Below are 14201 nucleotides of genomic sequence, written 5' to 3' on the forward strand. Positions count from 1 at the left end.
TAACTACTACTCAAAGCTACCGGTTTCCTGACCTAAACTTTCATTTTATGCTTAAATTGCTTATGCTTTCCTTTGATGATGTCAGTTTGATGTATGAAATACTATTTTTTAATATTCAAAATGAACATTGTATAGAAGATTCATACAGGTGATATTTTTCCTGACTTTATCCTGTCAATCCTGCCTAGCAAGATTCTTAGCTGTGATCCTATTCAGCTGTAATTTATTACCTGGTATTGGAAATCTTTGACCACAATCACCAGTGCTGCAGGTATCTCTGCAGCAAAGTATTAAAAAAATTGTCCACAGGGGGAGGCAACACTGCCCTCCTAATTCACAATATTTTAAGACCCTGCAGGATCCTTCCCATGGGTCAAAACCACCAATAGTCATCAACAAGGGAAGCCTGGGGTTTTCTGTGATGTTCCCACTTCAGGAAGATTTACTTCTCAGATGCAAGCCACAGCTTTCACTTCTCCCAGGATTATTTCCCAGGGTATCTCTCAAAGTGTCAGCATTACAATTTCCTAAGGTTGTACCATTGCACACTGTAACATTACACACTGTAACATTAGGCCAGCAATCTCCTTTATTTTCTCAGAATAAATAAATAAATAAGTAAGTAAAACTTTCTTTATTTAATTAAATATCGGTATTTGGATTTGGGGTTGAGTTTCTGAGATCTACCCTTGTATGACAGTGCCCACATGCTGCATAGATCAGTAGCTCAGGGCAGCTGGGCTTCACCAGACAGGGCCTAGCCCACCACACCAGTCAGGAGCTGGGCAGCAGGGGACACTGAGGAAGCCCCAGCACTAGGCATTGGGCACCCTCCTGGGGATAGGGTTGTGCCAAAGTTGGAACAGGATGGCAGGCCTAGGCAATGGGCCCTGTAGCCAGGAATGTCCTGGAGGCTGTAGGCAAAGCAGGGCCAAATGGCTACTGAAAATGTCTCCCCAGAGCAGTGGATGACTCTGACTGCAGCCCTCCATGGAGCATCAGGCCAAAGTCACCAAGGAGGATGCACGTGGGCCTTTACAGATGAGCCAACACTCACAGAATTAAATGATGAATCTTTGGCATAAATTATAGAATGGTTTGAGCTGGAAGAGATCTTAAAGATTGTCTAGTTCCATATCGCCTCCTATGGGCAGGGACACCTTTCACTAGAACAGGTTGCTTGAAGTCCTCTCCAGCCTGGCCTTAAACACCTACAAGGATGGGGCATCCACAGCTTCTCTGGACAACCTGTTACAGTGCCTCATCACACTCTGAGTAAAGGATTTCTTCCTTATATCTAATCTAAACCTACCCTCTTTTAGGTTAAAGCCATTACTCCTTGTCCTATTGCTAAACTCTCTAATAAAGAGTCTCTCACCAGCTTTCTTGTGGGCCCCCTTTGGGTACAGAAAGGCTGCTCTAAGGTCTCCCTGGAGCCTTCTCTACTCAAGAGTGAGCAACCCTAACTCCCTCAGCTTGTGAGGTGCTCCAGCCATCTGAGCATCCTCAAATCCCTCCTCTGGCCTCACTCCAACAGGTCCATGTCCTTCTTGTGCTGGAGGCCCCAGAGCTGAACGCAGTACTGCAGGTGGATTATCACAAGTAGAAGTATCACCTCCCTCGACCTGCTGGTCATGCTTCTTTTGCTGTAGCCCAGGAAAATTATATCCAGCTGTTTTCAGACCTATTCCTCAGTAACAGATTTTATCATGAATTACAGAAACTGTCCAAATATTCTAAGGGGAAGAATGGAACACCCAAATTCTACCAAATCCACAATACTTTGCTGAAGATAAAATATGATCTATAATAGTCAGCTCTGTCAAAAAGTGTGAGGAACATTAGAGTGACCTTAATAAATAGCTTAATGCTGCATGAAAATCACTATTGATAAACTGGAAGTACTGTACACTCAATGGAAAAAATATGAACATATAGATTCTAGGTGATAAATAACTGTATTTTTTAAGGTTAAAGTACTTAAATGAAAACCTCTGCTCAGAAGATTGTTTTGGCCAAGTAAACATATCAGAAGTATCTATAGAAGAGATACATGAGTTTGCTGTTACCTGAGATATTGTGTAGTATTACTCGTTCTCTCTGAGTTTAAAAAAAAAAAAAAGCTTGAAAAAGGAAAAAAGGATCAAGGACTGACAATAACGATATTTATCATCCTTGGATGGTTCTCATTTGAAAAAAAATAAAATAAAATGGCCGTAAAGATTAGGATTATTTGACTTAGAAAAGTAAGAAATAAGAAAGTTCATGACAAAAGCATATAAAACAGTAACTGGTGACAAGATGATAATAGAGGAGCTCTAGTACTTTAAAAAAAAAGGAAAATGGAATCACTCCATGAAACTGAAAAATGGCAAGTCAGGATGAAAGGAAATACTGTCGTGGAAGGTGCTTTTACGCTATGGAATTACCTGCCAGAGGATGTCTTTCAGGCCAAGAGTTTTGTAAAATGACAAGAAGACCTTGTTATCTAATTGGCCAAAAAAAAAAAAGAAAAGAAAAGAAAAAAAAGAGTTTAATAATGTATGATAAAATAAGTTTTGGAAAAGTTAAACACATTCTCAAGGTAGAAGACTAAATTGGGAATATGTCCTACCCCATATTATTTTCCCATGCTTCCATCAAAGATCCAGGTTAGTAATGTTCTGTAATCCCTAGAGAAGTTTTAACCTCATTGGTATGTTCTATTGTTGGTTATTTGCATAAGGATGTATGTTTTTGAGAAGAAAATACAACTGAAAGCACAGCAAAGGAAAAGTACTAAGTATCAGTATCATGGCATTTTCAATTACTCTAGAAGGATATTTTTACACTACAAAACCCAATAATCTAGAGATCAAATAGTTTTATTTTACTAGAGAAATTGTAATGTAGTTAGCCAGGTGAAGTGTGCTTGGGGAGCTTTATAGGCTCTCATACCTTGCCATTTTGATGAATATAAAAAGCATCCTATTTCAACAAAATCATGGACTTGAGCATTTATTGTAATTGTTAACCGTTTATACAACTAATTTGTAGCACATTCTTCCAATTTCTGTCTAACATTGAAGTGTGCAAAAATCAGTCTGAGAATGTACTTCAGAATTTCACACAAGTATTGTGAATTTCCAGACTGATACTAAAGGCTCTCTTTATTGATTATTAATGAATATAAAGCGGTCGAGGGCGACTGCCTCGGATCTGACACAGCCGCAGACGCCCGACCCCGCGTTATGGGGGGATTGGGGCCGTGCCTCGCCAGGGTGGGCCCGGGACAGCGGCGCGGCAAGGCTGCAGCCGCCGGCTCTCGCGAGAGAGGCTGACGGGAGGGGGCGCTGGTTTATCTCGCAATTACAGGCCCTGGTTATCATAGGGGATTTCAACTACCTTGACGTTTGCTGGAAGGCCTACTCAGCCAGCCATCCTCTGTCCAGGAGGTTCCTCCATTGCATTGATGGTAACTTCCTGATGCAAATGGTGGGTGTGCAGACTAGAAGAGGAGCGCTGCTGGATCTTGTCCTCACTAACAAGGAGGGGCTGGTTGAAGCTGTGAACGCTGAGGGCAGCCTTGGTTGCAGCGACCATGAGATGATGGAGTTCATGATCTCATGTGGCATGAGCAGAATAACAAGCAGAATTCCAAGCCTGAACTTCAGTAGGGCCAACTTTGGCCTTTTCAAGCAATTGGTAGCGGAAATCCCATGGGACAGGGTACTTGAAGGTAAAGGGGCCGAAGATGGCTGGTTAGCATTCAAGGACTGCTTCTTCCAAGCTCAAGAACAGAGCATCCCAACAGGTAGGAAGTCAAGAAAGGGAGCCAGGAGACCTGCGTGGTTAAACAAGAAACTACTGGGCAAACTCAAATGGAAGAGGAGAGTCATGGAAGATCATGGAAGGAGGAGCTGGCCATTTGGGAGGAATATGACTGTTGTCAGAGGATGTAGGGAGGCTACTAGAAAAGCTAAGGCCTCCTTAGAATTAAACCTTGCAAGAGGGGTCAAGAACAACAGAAAGGGCTTCTTCAAATATATTGAAGATAAAACTAACACTAGAGGCAATGTAAGCCCACTGATGTGTGAAGTGGGTCCCCTGGTGACAGAAGATAAAGAGAAGGCAGAGTTTCTGAATGCCTTCTTTGTCTCTGTCTATAATGCAGGAGGCTGTCCTGAGGAGCCCCGTACCCCTGTGGCCGCAGAGGAAATCAGGCTAAAGGAGGAGTTTGCCTTGGTTGATGAGGACTGGGTTAAGGACCAGTTAAGCAATCTGGACATCCATAAATCCATGGGTCCTGATGGGATGCACCCACGGGTGCTGAGGGAGCTGGCAGAAGTCATTGCTAGGCCACTCTCCATCATCTTTGTTAAGTCGTGGAACGGGAGAGATGCCTGAGGACTGGAGGAAAGGAAACGTCACTCCAGTCTTCAAAAAGGGCAAGAACGAGGACCCAGGTGACTATAGACTGGTCAGCCTCACCTCCGTCCCTGGTAAGGTGATGGAATAATTTATCTTGGCATTATCTCTAAGGATATCAAGGATAAAAGGGTCAATAGGGGCAGTCAACATGGCTTCACCAAGGGGAAGTCGTGCTTAAACAACATGATAGCCTTTTATGAAGACATAACCAGATGGATAGATGATGGTAAAGCAGTGGACGCAGTGTATCTTGATTTCAGTACAGCATTTGACACTGTCTCCCACAGCATCTTCGCAGCTAAACTGAGGAAGTATGGTCTGGACAATCGGGTAGTCAGATAGACTGTGAACTGGCTGAAGGGAAGAAGCCAGAGAGTTGTGGTCAATGAGATGGAGTCTAGTTGGAGACCTGTATCTAGTGGAGTCCCTCAAGGGTCAGTACTGGGACCAGTACTATTCAGTATATTCATCATCGACTTTGATGAGTGAATAGAGTTCACTGTCAGCTAGTTTGCTGATGACACTAAACTGGGAGGGGTGGCTGATGCCAAAATGCTGTTGCCATCTAGAGAGACCTAGACAGGCTGGAGAGTTGGGTGGGGAGAAAATTAATGAAATATAACAAGGGCAAGTGTAGAGACCTGCATCTGGGCAAGAACAACTCCAGGCACCAGTGTAAGTTGGGGACTGCTCTGCTGGGAAAGGGACCTGGGGGTCCTGATGGACAGCCGGATGACCATGAGCCAGCACTGTGCCCTTGTGGCCAAGAAGGCCAATGGCATCCTGGGATGTATCGGAAGGGCTGTGGTTAGTGGGTTGAGAGAAGTTCTCCTCCCCCTCTACTCTGCCCTGGTAAGACCGCATCTGGAATATTGTGTCCAGTTCTGGGCCCATCGGTTCAAGAAGGACAGGGAACTGCTTGAGAGAGTCCAATGCAGAGCCACAAAGATGATTAAGGGAGTGGAGCATCTCCCTTATGAGGAAAGGTTGAGGGAGCAGGGTCTCTAGTTTGGAGGAGAGGAGACTGAGGGGTGACCTTATTAAATATGTAAAGGGTGAGTATCAGGAGGATGGAGCCAGGCTTTTCTCAATGACATCCAATGATAAGACAGGGGGAAATGTGTGCAAGCTGGAACATAGGAGGTTCGATTTAAATATGAGAAGAAACTTTTTCACGGTGAGGTTGAGAGAACACTGGAACAGGCTGCCCAGGGAGGTTCTAGTCTCCTTCTCTGGAGACATTCAAAACCCACCTGGAAGTATTCCTGTGTGACATGATCTAGGTGTTCCTGCTCCGGCAGGGGGATTGGACTAGATGATCTTTCAAAGTCCCTTTCAATCCCTAATGTTCTGTGATTCTGTGATATTTCTGCAAGAAAACATTCATACCTTCTTTCTAAAGCAATCCTAAATTCCAATACTGATTTGTGAAAAAATATATTAATATGTCGAAAGTGAGTCAATTTTAATATATCCACTATCCCAGAATTATTTATAAAACTTATGAATCAATAGGTGGATTTATCAAAGATGTCATGTGTCAGATTTCAAGGAGATAAGAATTTGTGAAGAGTTCTTAATGCAATAGGAGGTGGAAAGGAAAAAAAATGTCTAGTACTCCTAAATGTTTGTGACTGACTGTGGCTGCCCAGGGACTGAGCATTACATTGGCTATACATTGGCTTCAGTGACTGAAAATACCGAAGATGAGTGTTATGTCATTTTCACAATGAAAACTATAATAGTAGTTTCTTCTCCACAAAAATGAATATGTGATTGCTATTGATGTCAATGAGATATCAAAGAATCACAGAACTGTAGGGGTTGGAAGGGACCTCAAGAGATCATCGGGTCCAACCCCCCTGCCGAAGCAGGTTCCCTAGAGCAGGTTGCCCAGGTGGGTGTCCAGACGGGCCTTGAATACCTCCAGAGAAGGAGACTCCACAACCTCCCTGGGCAACATATATGAGGAGAGACTTGAGCACACAGGGAAAAGTAATTCACTGACATATGACTGACTATTTTCATTTCCTTTCTCAATGTATTCTACAACATAATACTACTAAAATCTACTTTTTGTAGTTCTTATGTACCTGAGTAGATACTGCAAGACCTCAACACTGCAGAAAATCAGGATGCATAGAAGAAATGTTTAAGAATTGCCAATGACCTGTTTTTCTTGACAACTAACAAAGTAAAATGCCTGTAAGGAGAATATGATCAAAACAGTGCAATCATTTATTTTTAAACAAAATGTAGTATGGTGTGATTTCTAATGTGACTGATATTTTCATGGTTGATTTATGAGGTTATATGCCTTATTAATCATTAAAATCTACCTCAACATGGATGCATAAAATATGATTCAATGGAAAAATAAAATCTGATCAAATTGTAAATTTAATTTAAATTCATCCTGTTGAGATGCTGAATTAATTTTAGATTTAATCTATGCATTCAATAAATTGATTATTTTGATGCTGATTCATCTGATTAAAATATTGAACCAATTTAAACCTTAAACAACCCAAACTAATGGACAGTCATAGAGAGAACAGAGCAGCTGGTCAAAATACTACAACAGTGTATTCACTGTATCATGGTTTTAGTATTTTTTCTTGAAAAAGAATCATAATAAATATAAATGTAGAGCCATAGATAGAAAAGTTATTTATGATCCTCTGACATGCATGTGTAAGTATCACTTAATAACAGTATTTTTGAAAACAGCTTTATTGTGGAGTTGCTCATTTTGAATTTTCCAATGTTATTATATTTTTTTTTGACAGAAATGCTGCATTATATACATGGATGTTTATGACAGGTTTGGTACTGGCATATTGGAAATGCTTGTGTTGGAACTGCATGGTTTAATGAAGAAGCAAGCATTTATTCTTGAAATCTAACAAACAAATGATCCCTAAATCACTGATAATATGACTTAGGAAATGGTTTTGATGGCAATTTTATATAACATTTGTCCTGGGTTCCATATCCGGTGCTTGTTTTATGGATGGTGAATTATCACTTAAGCCGGCTGCAAGAACATAAGAAAAATGAAGACAACCTTGAACAATGAAAGATAAGATTTAATGGCCAAAATGAGTATGAACATTGGAAACAAATGGTTTGAAGTTTATGGTGCCATAATTTTGATATGAAGAGAAACTGTTTTCCATGGATTTCTCCCCACTTACAGTCTGCATGCAATTTTGAATCAACAAGCACACAAAATCTATACAAAGTTAAACAGCAAGGTTCTATATTTGAATTTCTATATATGTAGATCTGTATTTGACTCAGAACAGATATTTAATTCTCTCTGATGGAATTGTACAACTTTTTTTTGTAAATGATGATTTAATAATGCAAGCTAGGAAACTGGACTTCTATTAAAAAATGTGGTATTCAACAAAGATATTTTCTTACCTGAGCATGTTACAAAAACTAGAGTATTCTCCAGTGAAGACAGCCAGCAGCAAAATGCAGACTAAATTTTAAGTCTCTTCCATCCACAGTGCAAAGCAGTGTTCCAAGTCCATGCAAATCTTCTCACCAGTTTTGACCTCAGCATAAAAGATTTTCCCTTGCTACTGAAATTAGTCTTTAGATCACTGCTGAACTTGAGCTTTATTAATTTCAGTGATTAATATTGTATAATGCTTCTTTCAGTGAGAACTAGTGTCCATGTTGAAGCTCAAAAAAGAATCTGACTGATCAATGTAAGAAAAGCTTGGAAAAATAACTAGATTTCATGAGCAAACCAGCTCAATTGACTGTTTACTCAGTCTTTAAGTCTTTCCTTCTAGAAACATCTGAGAGATGTACCTTATAAACAAGCTATATAAGGGGATTTAGTCCACTTGAGATGGATGGAGTCATTTTCTATGAAATTAGGATTCAAGTGCAAGCTACTAATGATTAACCAACTGATGATAAATTTGAAGGAGGAGGAGGATTCTCTCTTTAGAATTAAGATGGAAAAGATGTTAGTTAGCCAGGTACATTATGAACAGTTATAATATAATGGTAATGAGGGGTTATTCAATTTGGAGGGGGCGTTAGCAGAAACACAGTAGGATTTCTAATTCACTGGGAAAGAAGTCCATTAACTCCTCTTTATAAATCATTGTCTCCCATTAAGCTTTATTCATAATACCATAAATTATATGTAAGTACATTCCACTAACAGCACAGAAACTGCATCAAAACTGCAATTTAATAAGATACCTTAAACATCTGAATAATCGTACGGAACTCCCTCACACTACAGGCATTCTCAATTTAAGCATATGGGCAAAAATTTACAAATCTCTTACGAAATAAGCACTTTCATTCACTTTTGTGTTCCCAGGTATTAACATGAATTTTTCACTTGGTCTTCCCCTACAGTTTGTCTTCCTAAAAAAAGTTTCTCATCTCTTCTTAACTTTCCTCCTTTGTCACAGCTATCCTAAAGGAAGAAGCTGACTTTTTATTTCCAGAAGCCTTTTCACCTCTTAAAACAGCTGAAAAGAAGGAGGAGTACCATGTTACCATTATGGACTCCCCAGGCAAAGGCAACTGCTCTAGAAATCTTCACAGAATGACAGGAATAGTAATAAAACATGAATATTTAGTTAAATACTTCTCGAGTGACCTAGAAGATATGAATCTGTTTCATGAAATGTCAAGTGCTACAACACTGCAGACCAAAAAAAAAAAAAAAAAAAAAAAGAGTTGTATCGTTGTATCTCTGTATCTCTTCTCAGAAAGCTCGGTAGCTGTCACTCTTTTATCATGTTTTCCACATGGATTCAGAAGCCTAAAGAGCTCAAAGGTCTTTAGTCATTGATTCTTAAATTTATGATCAAATATGCTGTCTTCCAAGGAAGTGACCTATCCACCAGATCATGCACTAGAGTCAGAATTAAAGTCACAGGGTTATACTGCTCTTCTCCGTTACAAATAAATAAATAAATATGAAATTAAATACTTATATATTCCAAAGTACAGAATATTAAATATTGCAATAAAAATTAAAAAGTACTTGAAAACCAGGATTTATAATGGAAATATCTTCTTGTCCATAGCAGTTTTTCTAATCAGAGTAATGGTCCCTTTGAAATGATTCCTTTGTCTTACAAATATTTTTTCTATTTCCATTGCTTAGAAGCAAAAATTTACTACATTTCACTATCCAGATTTAGGAAGTTGGATACTTTTAATTTGCTTTTATACACAGAAACACTTGCACCAGATTTACAGACAAATTAATGCATAAAATGCGATTGTGCTTAAAAGGATTACATATCAGAAACCTAGGGTGAATCTTACATTCTTCAGTGAAAAGAGGGAGGCTCAGAGGTGTTTCTCATGGGAAGCAGAAAGTTTATACAATTTTGAACCAGGAAGTTTTAAGTTTCTGCATGGTTTCCAGTTAGCACCCAGAATTACAGGAATGTGTAAGGGAAAGGTGGTACAGGGCATAATTTAGCAAATTTGGGTGGGCTGTGGACCCTGTGGGGGAATGTAATTGAACTTCAGATGTGTAGTTTTTTCTACTTGACTTTTTCTTTTCTCCGGCAAGACATGCTTGAATCAAGTAGTTTTGTCATTGTGAAAAGGAGAAAATGGCTTCTTGTCCAGTTGATTCTGTTGTCAGTGTTGCCTTGAGTTTAAAACACTTGTGAAACTTTGGTTTTAAATAAACGCCCTTTATCTCTGTGGTCTATGAATTGTCAATAAGAATGAGTTTTATAGGTTCCTCCTAACCTCTTTGTCTTTTAAATAACTGCAAAGAGAGAGGAGACAATGATTCATTCATACAGCTCTATTTGTTGTTGCAGTTAGCCTTATACTACATTCTTAGACCATGTATTTTGTGTACGGTCTATAGAAAAAGGCAACATGCTCCAAGGAATGTGACCCTGTGGCTGGCTCTATCCTGAAGAACACACATCAAGACCTTTCATGCTGCCCTCACTTATTGAATGTCTTTACTGATCTGTCCTGACAGCTCTGACTTCTTTAGGACAGTCTGACTCAATTCCCACCCTCTGTTAGTTGAGTACGGAAGAGGCATTAGTATTAAATAATCATGATATCAGATCATGATGCAGTCTGTTACAAGGGATACCCAGAGTAATAAAGTTCTGATTACATTTAGACACAGCATTTTGCTGTTATATTGTGTGAGGAAGGGGTTAACCACTCTGCACTTTGCTGCTTAATTGCCCTGCAAGGAAGTAGTTAACTGTTCTCCATAGAAGCTAGGCACTGAGCCTTGGCACTGCGCTGCAAAAACTAGCCTGAGTGCTTTTGCAGGAGGTACTAGGAGCAACAAGCATAGTATGTGACAAAACACCAGTCCAGTTTTGAGAAAACTTAAGCTCCAGAGAAGAGCAAGGTCTCCATCAGACACAAACAGGAGACTGAAGCCAAGCTAAGACCTGCACCTCTCTGACAGAAGCTCCACTGTGCATGGAAATGAGGAAAGATGATTTGTGGAGTCACAACAGGTATAATAATATGATTGTTAAATTTTATGATGTTAAATTTGTTAAATCCCAGTGCAGGGGCAATCTGTAGCATCTGTCACAGAAAGGGTACATGTTCTCTCTAGTATAGGGCAAAATGGCCTTTGTAATGCATTTTAGCAAAGTCTTTACACCTAATGCACTAGCTTACTGAGGCATACCGAAGTCATTTCCCCATTAATCTACACCCAAAAAGGCTTCTCTGATAAGACTTGGCCTCAGTAAGTAAATCCTTCTCAGCTCATGTTAGTACTCCTGCAAGGCTAATTGCACAAGCAACAATCACGTATCTAACCAGGGGATTGACTTAATTTTAAGCTCCCGTTGGAGCTATACTGTTGCACAATTCAGTGCTGATTTGCTATATCCTGATTTCCTTGGTAAAGTCTTACATATAAATTTCAGTGCTTAGTTTTTGCTGACTCTATTTCTAATAAAAATGAAGCATTTCCCCCCTTCCACATATATGTGCATGCACCTCCAATTATTAATGTTAAACCCTTGTCTGTCTGTCTATGTTAGCAAAGTTTAATTCTTTGTAGCAGTTCTCATCTAAATCACTTCACTGCAATCATTCCGTGCATGAGAGGAGCAGCAGATTAAAATGGCTTCTCAAAATGGTGTTAGACATAAATGCAAAAGCTCTGACTAAAGTTAATCCACATCTTTAGATAGAGTTCACTGGAATGAGGATTTGTAATATTTCTGAGGATGACTCTTATTGCTGATACAGAGTGCAGCAAGTTCTGTGTTACAGGAGGAGACTCAAAACATGAGATGTGTTTGATTCTAAAACTGACAGTTTGTAGAAGAAAGGAATTTATATGTAACAGAGTGCTGTTTTAAAAAGTACAATAATGAGAATATTAATTGTGACCACTGGGCCCAGGATGGCATGCTTTTTTTCCCTCAACAGAGCATTGCAGTCTTCCAGTTTGAGAAAATGAAACTGTTTAACATGGTGGCTCCCCAAAAATAATGTGATTAGTATAAAAAACACAGATTCTCTCTCTCTCTCTCTCTCTCTCTCTCTCTCTCTGTCTCTCTCCTTTGGGGGGAATGTTTCTTTTAATTTGCTTTCTGCATCTCTTTAGGTCATGCCTTTAATCTTTTCACTGAAAGCATGAAGATGTTTTATTTTTAAGTAAGAGTGGAAATTTGCTGATTATCATTCAATTCCTGTAGAGGGGATTAGGGAAAAATACCAAATATACCAAGATCAATATAAAATTGCAAAGGCTGGCAACAATTTTTCCTCTTAGCTTGCCAATTCTGCCACTTGGTGAGAAACAGAGGTCCCTACCTTCCTACACTAGATGATGTGCCTCCAGGGACAACGATGATAGCTAGGAAAAGTGGCCAGCAGGTCAAGGGAGGTGATAGTCCCCCTCTACTCTGCCCTCGTGAGGGCTCACTTGGCGTACTGCTGCATTCATGTCTGGGGCCCCCAGCACAGGAAGGATGTGGGTCTGTTAGAGCGGGTCCAGAGGAGGGATACAACATTGACCCTCTAGAGGTCTGGAGCAACTCAGTTACGAAGAAAGGCTGAGAGAGCTGGGGATGTTCAGCCTGAAGAAGAGAAGATTCAGGGGAAGACCTCATTGCAACTTTTCAAAACTTAAAGGGAGCCTATAAAAAAGATGGACAGTGACTTTTTACGCAACCTGATCAAGTGGGTGGCATCCCTGCCCATGGCAGTGGGGGTGGAACTAGATGATATTTAATGTCCCTTCCAACCCAAGCTGTTCTATGGTTCCATGATTCTAAAACACAACTTCTTGTTCCTTAACATAGCTTTCTATGTCCCTTGAGTAGACAGGCAAATAGAAAGGTATCATCACATACTCAGAGTTTACAGTATTCTAGCCTAGGAATAAACAAAACAGTACCTGCTATGTGTTCAGAGGACAAACCGTGTGTGTCCCATCACAACATTTTCCCTTATTCCAAAGGCCTGTCTTACTTTCCTTTGGGAACTGAGCTCCCTTTTTCCATCTTGACTAAGAAGCACGATAGCAAGTCATTATAAGTATTTTATTATTCCTATGTACTTTCACAGATTCTGACACAAAAGGTTTAGAGGACAATATAAAAAAAGAGTGTGGTTTGGCACAACCTGATATTTGAGACTGTACAAGATTTGGGTCGACTGGCCGCTCCTTGAACTGTGGAAGAGAGTGTCAAATGCTAATAAGGATATACAAGAAACTTGCCTGGATCTATAAAACAATACTGTCTGTCAGTTTGCAGTGTAGAAAATATTCCTTATCACTGCAATTTTATACATAATGTAGTTACAAATGCTTGATGCTTGTGAAATATTGCCAATCTAAATGTGATTTATTTCTAATATTATTACATTGTTTAATGAATGAAACAGGAAGGAAAGAACACAGAAAGTAAAGAACTGTTGCCTACTACCATAATTTCAGAACAGAAATTTAGTTTTTTTTTCCTGCAGTTATATAGTGAGGTTGTGGCTACAACAGAAATATAGCTTCCAAACAAATGCATGTAAAGAACTGATAGTAAGTTAAAGTGATTAACATAAATATAGTATAAAAATTAAGAGAAACAAACATCAGGGCATAAGATCTCATGCTAAGGAAATGAAATAATTTAACTGGCTTAGTTTCTGCAATTTGAATAGTATTTTTGCATCCACCATTCAAAGGAGTTGTGAGAATTAATTCATGTCTGCTTTGACCTATAGATTGCTATAAAATGCCAGGTTTTATGAATAGTTCCAGATTATAGATTTTTCATAGGGCCTTGCCTTTATTATTTTTCATTCCCATATGTACAGCATATTTTATGGGTTTTGTTTTACTATTTATATGTTTAATGGATTGCGTGTAGTGACAACTACTACAGATACTCATATGGATATAACACTTGTAAAAAAATGTTTTTTTTTTTTTCAAAATAAAATATACTTGTCTGTTACTTCAGGTTAAAGTATACATGCCATACGTACTTACTCATTCTGTGTTGTCCATGTTTCACAGGGATAACATGAATTTGTGCAGAAGAACTTGAATCTCTGAAATATCAAGACTTGAGCCCCCCACAGAGCATTCATGGAGAAAAGGTACTTCACACATACAACACACTCTTGCATTTTAGATACATCAGGTTGACTAAGTATGTCACGAAGAAGCAAACTACACACTAAGATCGTAGTTATTCAGGAGATAAAAGACTGGGTATTCCCATATCCACCAATTGCAGCTGGTTTTGCTCTGACAAGGGATGCGGTAGACATAGTGCTTT

General features: G+C 39.4%; 1 protein-coding gene across 7 annotated transcripts in view; it reads left to right on the forward strand.

Annotated features, from left to right (window-relative positions):
- Positions 1-1959: 1959 nt before the first annotated feature.
- Positions 1960-14201, forward strand: part of LOC308191497 (uncharacterized protein) — a 55509-nt gene continuing 43267 nt past the window's right edge. For 5 of the 7 annotated variants that reach the window (XM_080583948.1, XM_080583947.1, XM_080583946.1 and 2 more), the window contains exons 1-2: positions 1960-4481; positions 13937-14019. In XM_080583948.1, coding sequence (XP_080440074.1) covers positions 3163-4386 — 1224 coding nt within the window. In that variant the 5' untranslated portion in view covers positions 1960-3162 and the 3' untranslated portion in view covers positions 4387-4481; positions 13937-14019. Of the gene's footprint in view, positions 4482-7199; positions 9503-10671; positions 10911-13936; positions 14020-14201 lie in introns of those variants that run through there. The other 2 variants (XM_080583951.1, XR_013948051.1) reach the window with 2 other exon arrangements.

Source organism: Anser brachyrhynchus (genome assembly GCF_964034855.1).
Source record: "Anser brachyrhynchus genome assembly, chromosome: 3".
NCBI classification, from domain to species: domain Eukaryota; kingdom Metazoa; phylum Chordata; class Aves; order Anseriformes; family Anatidae; genus Anser; species Anser brachyrhynchus.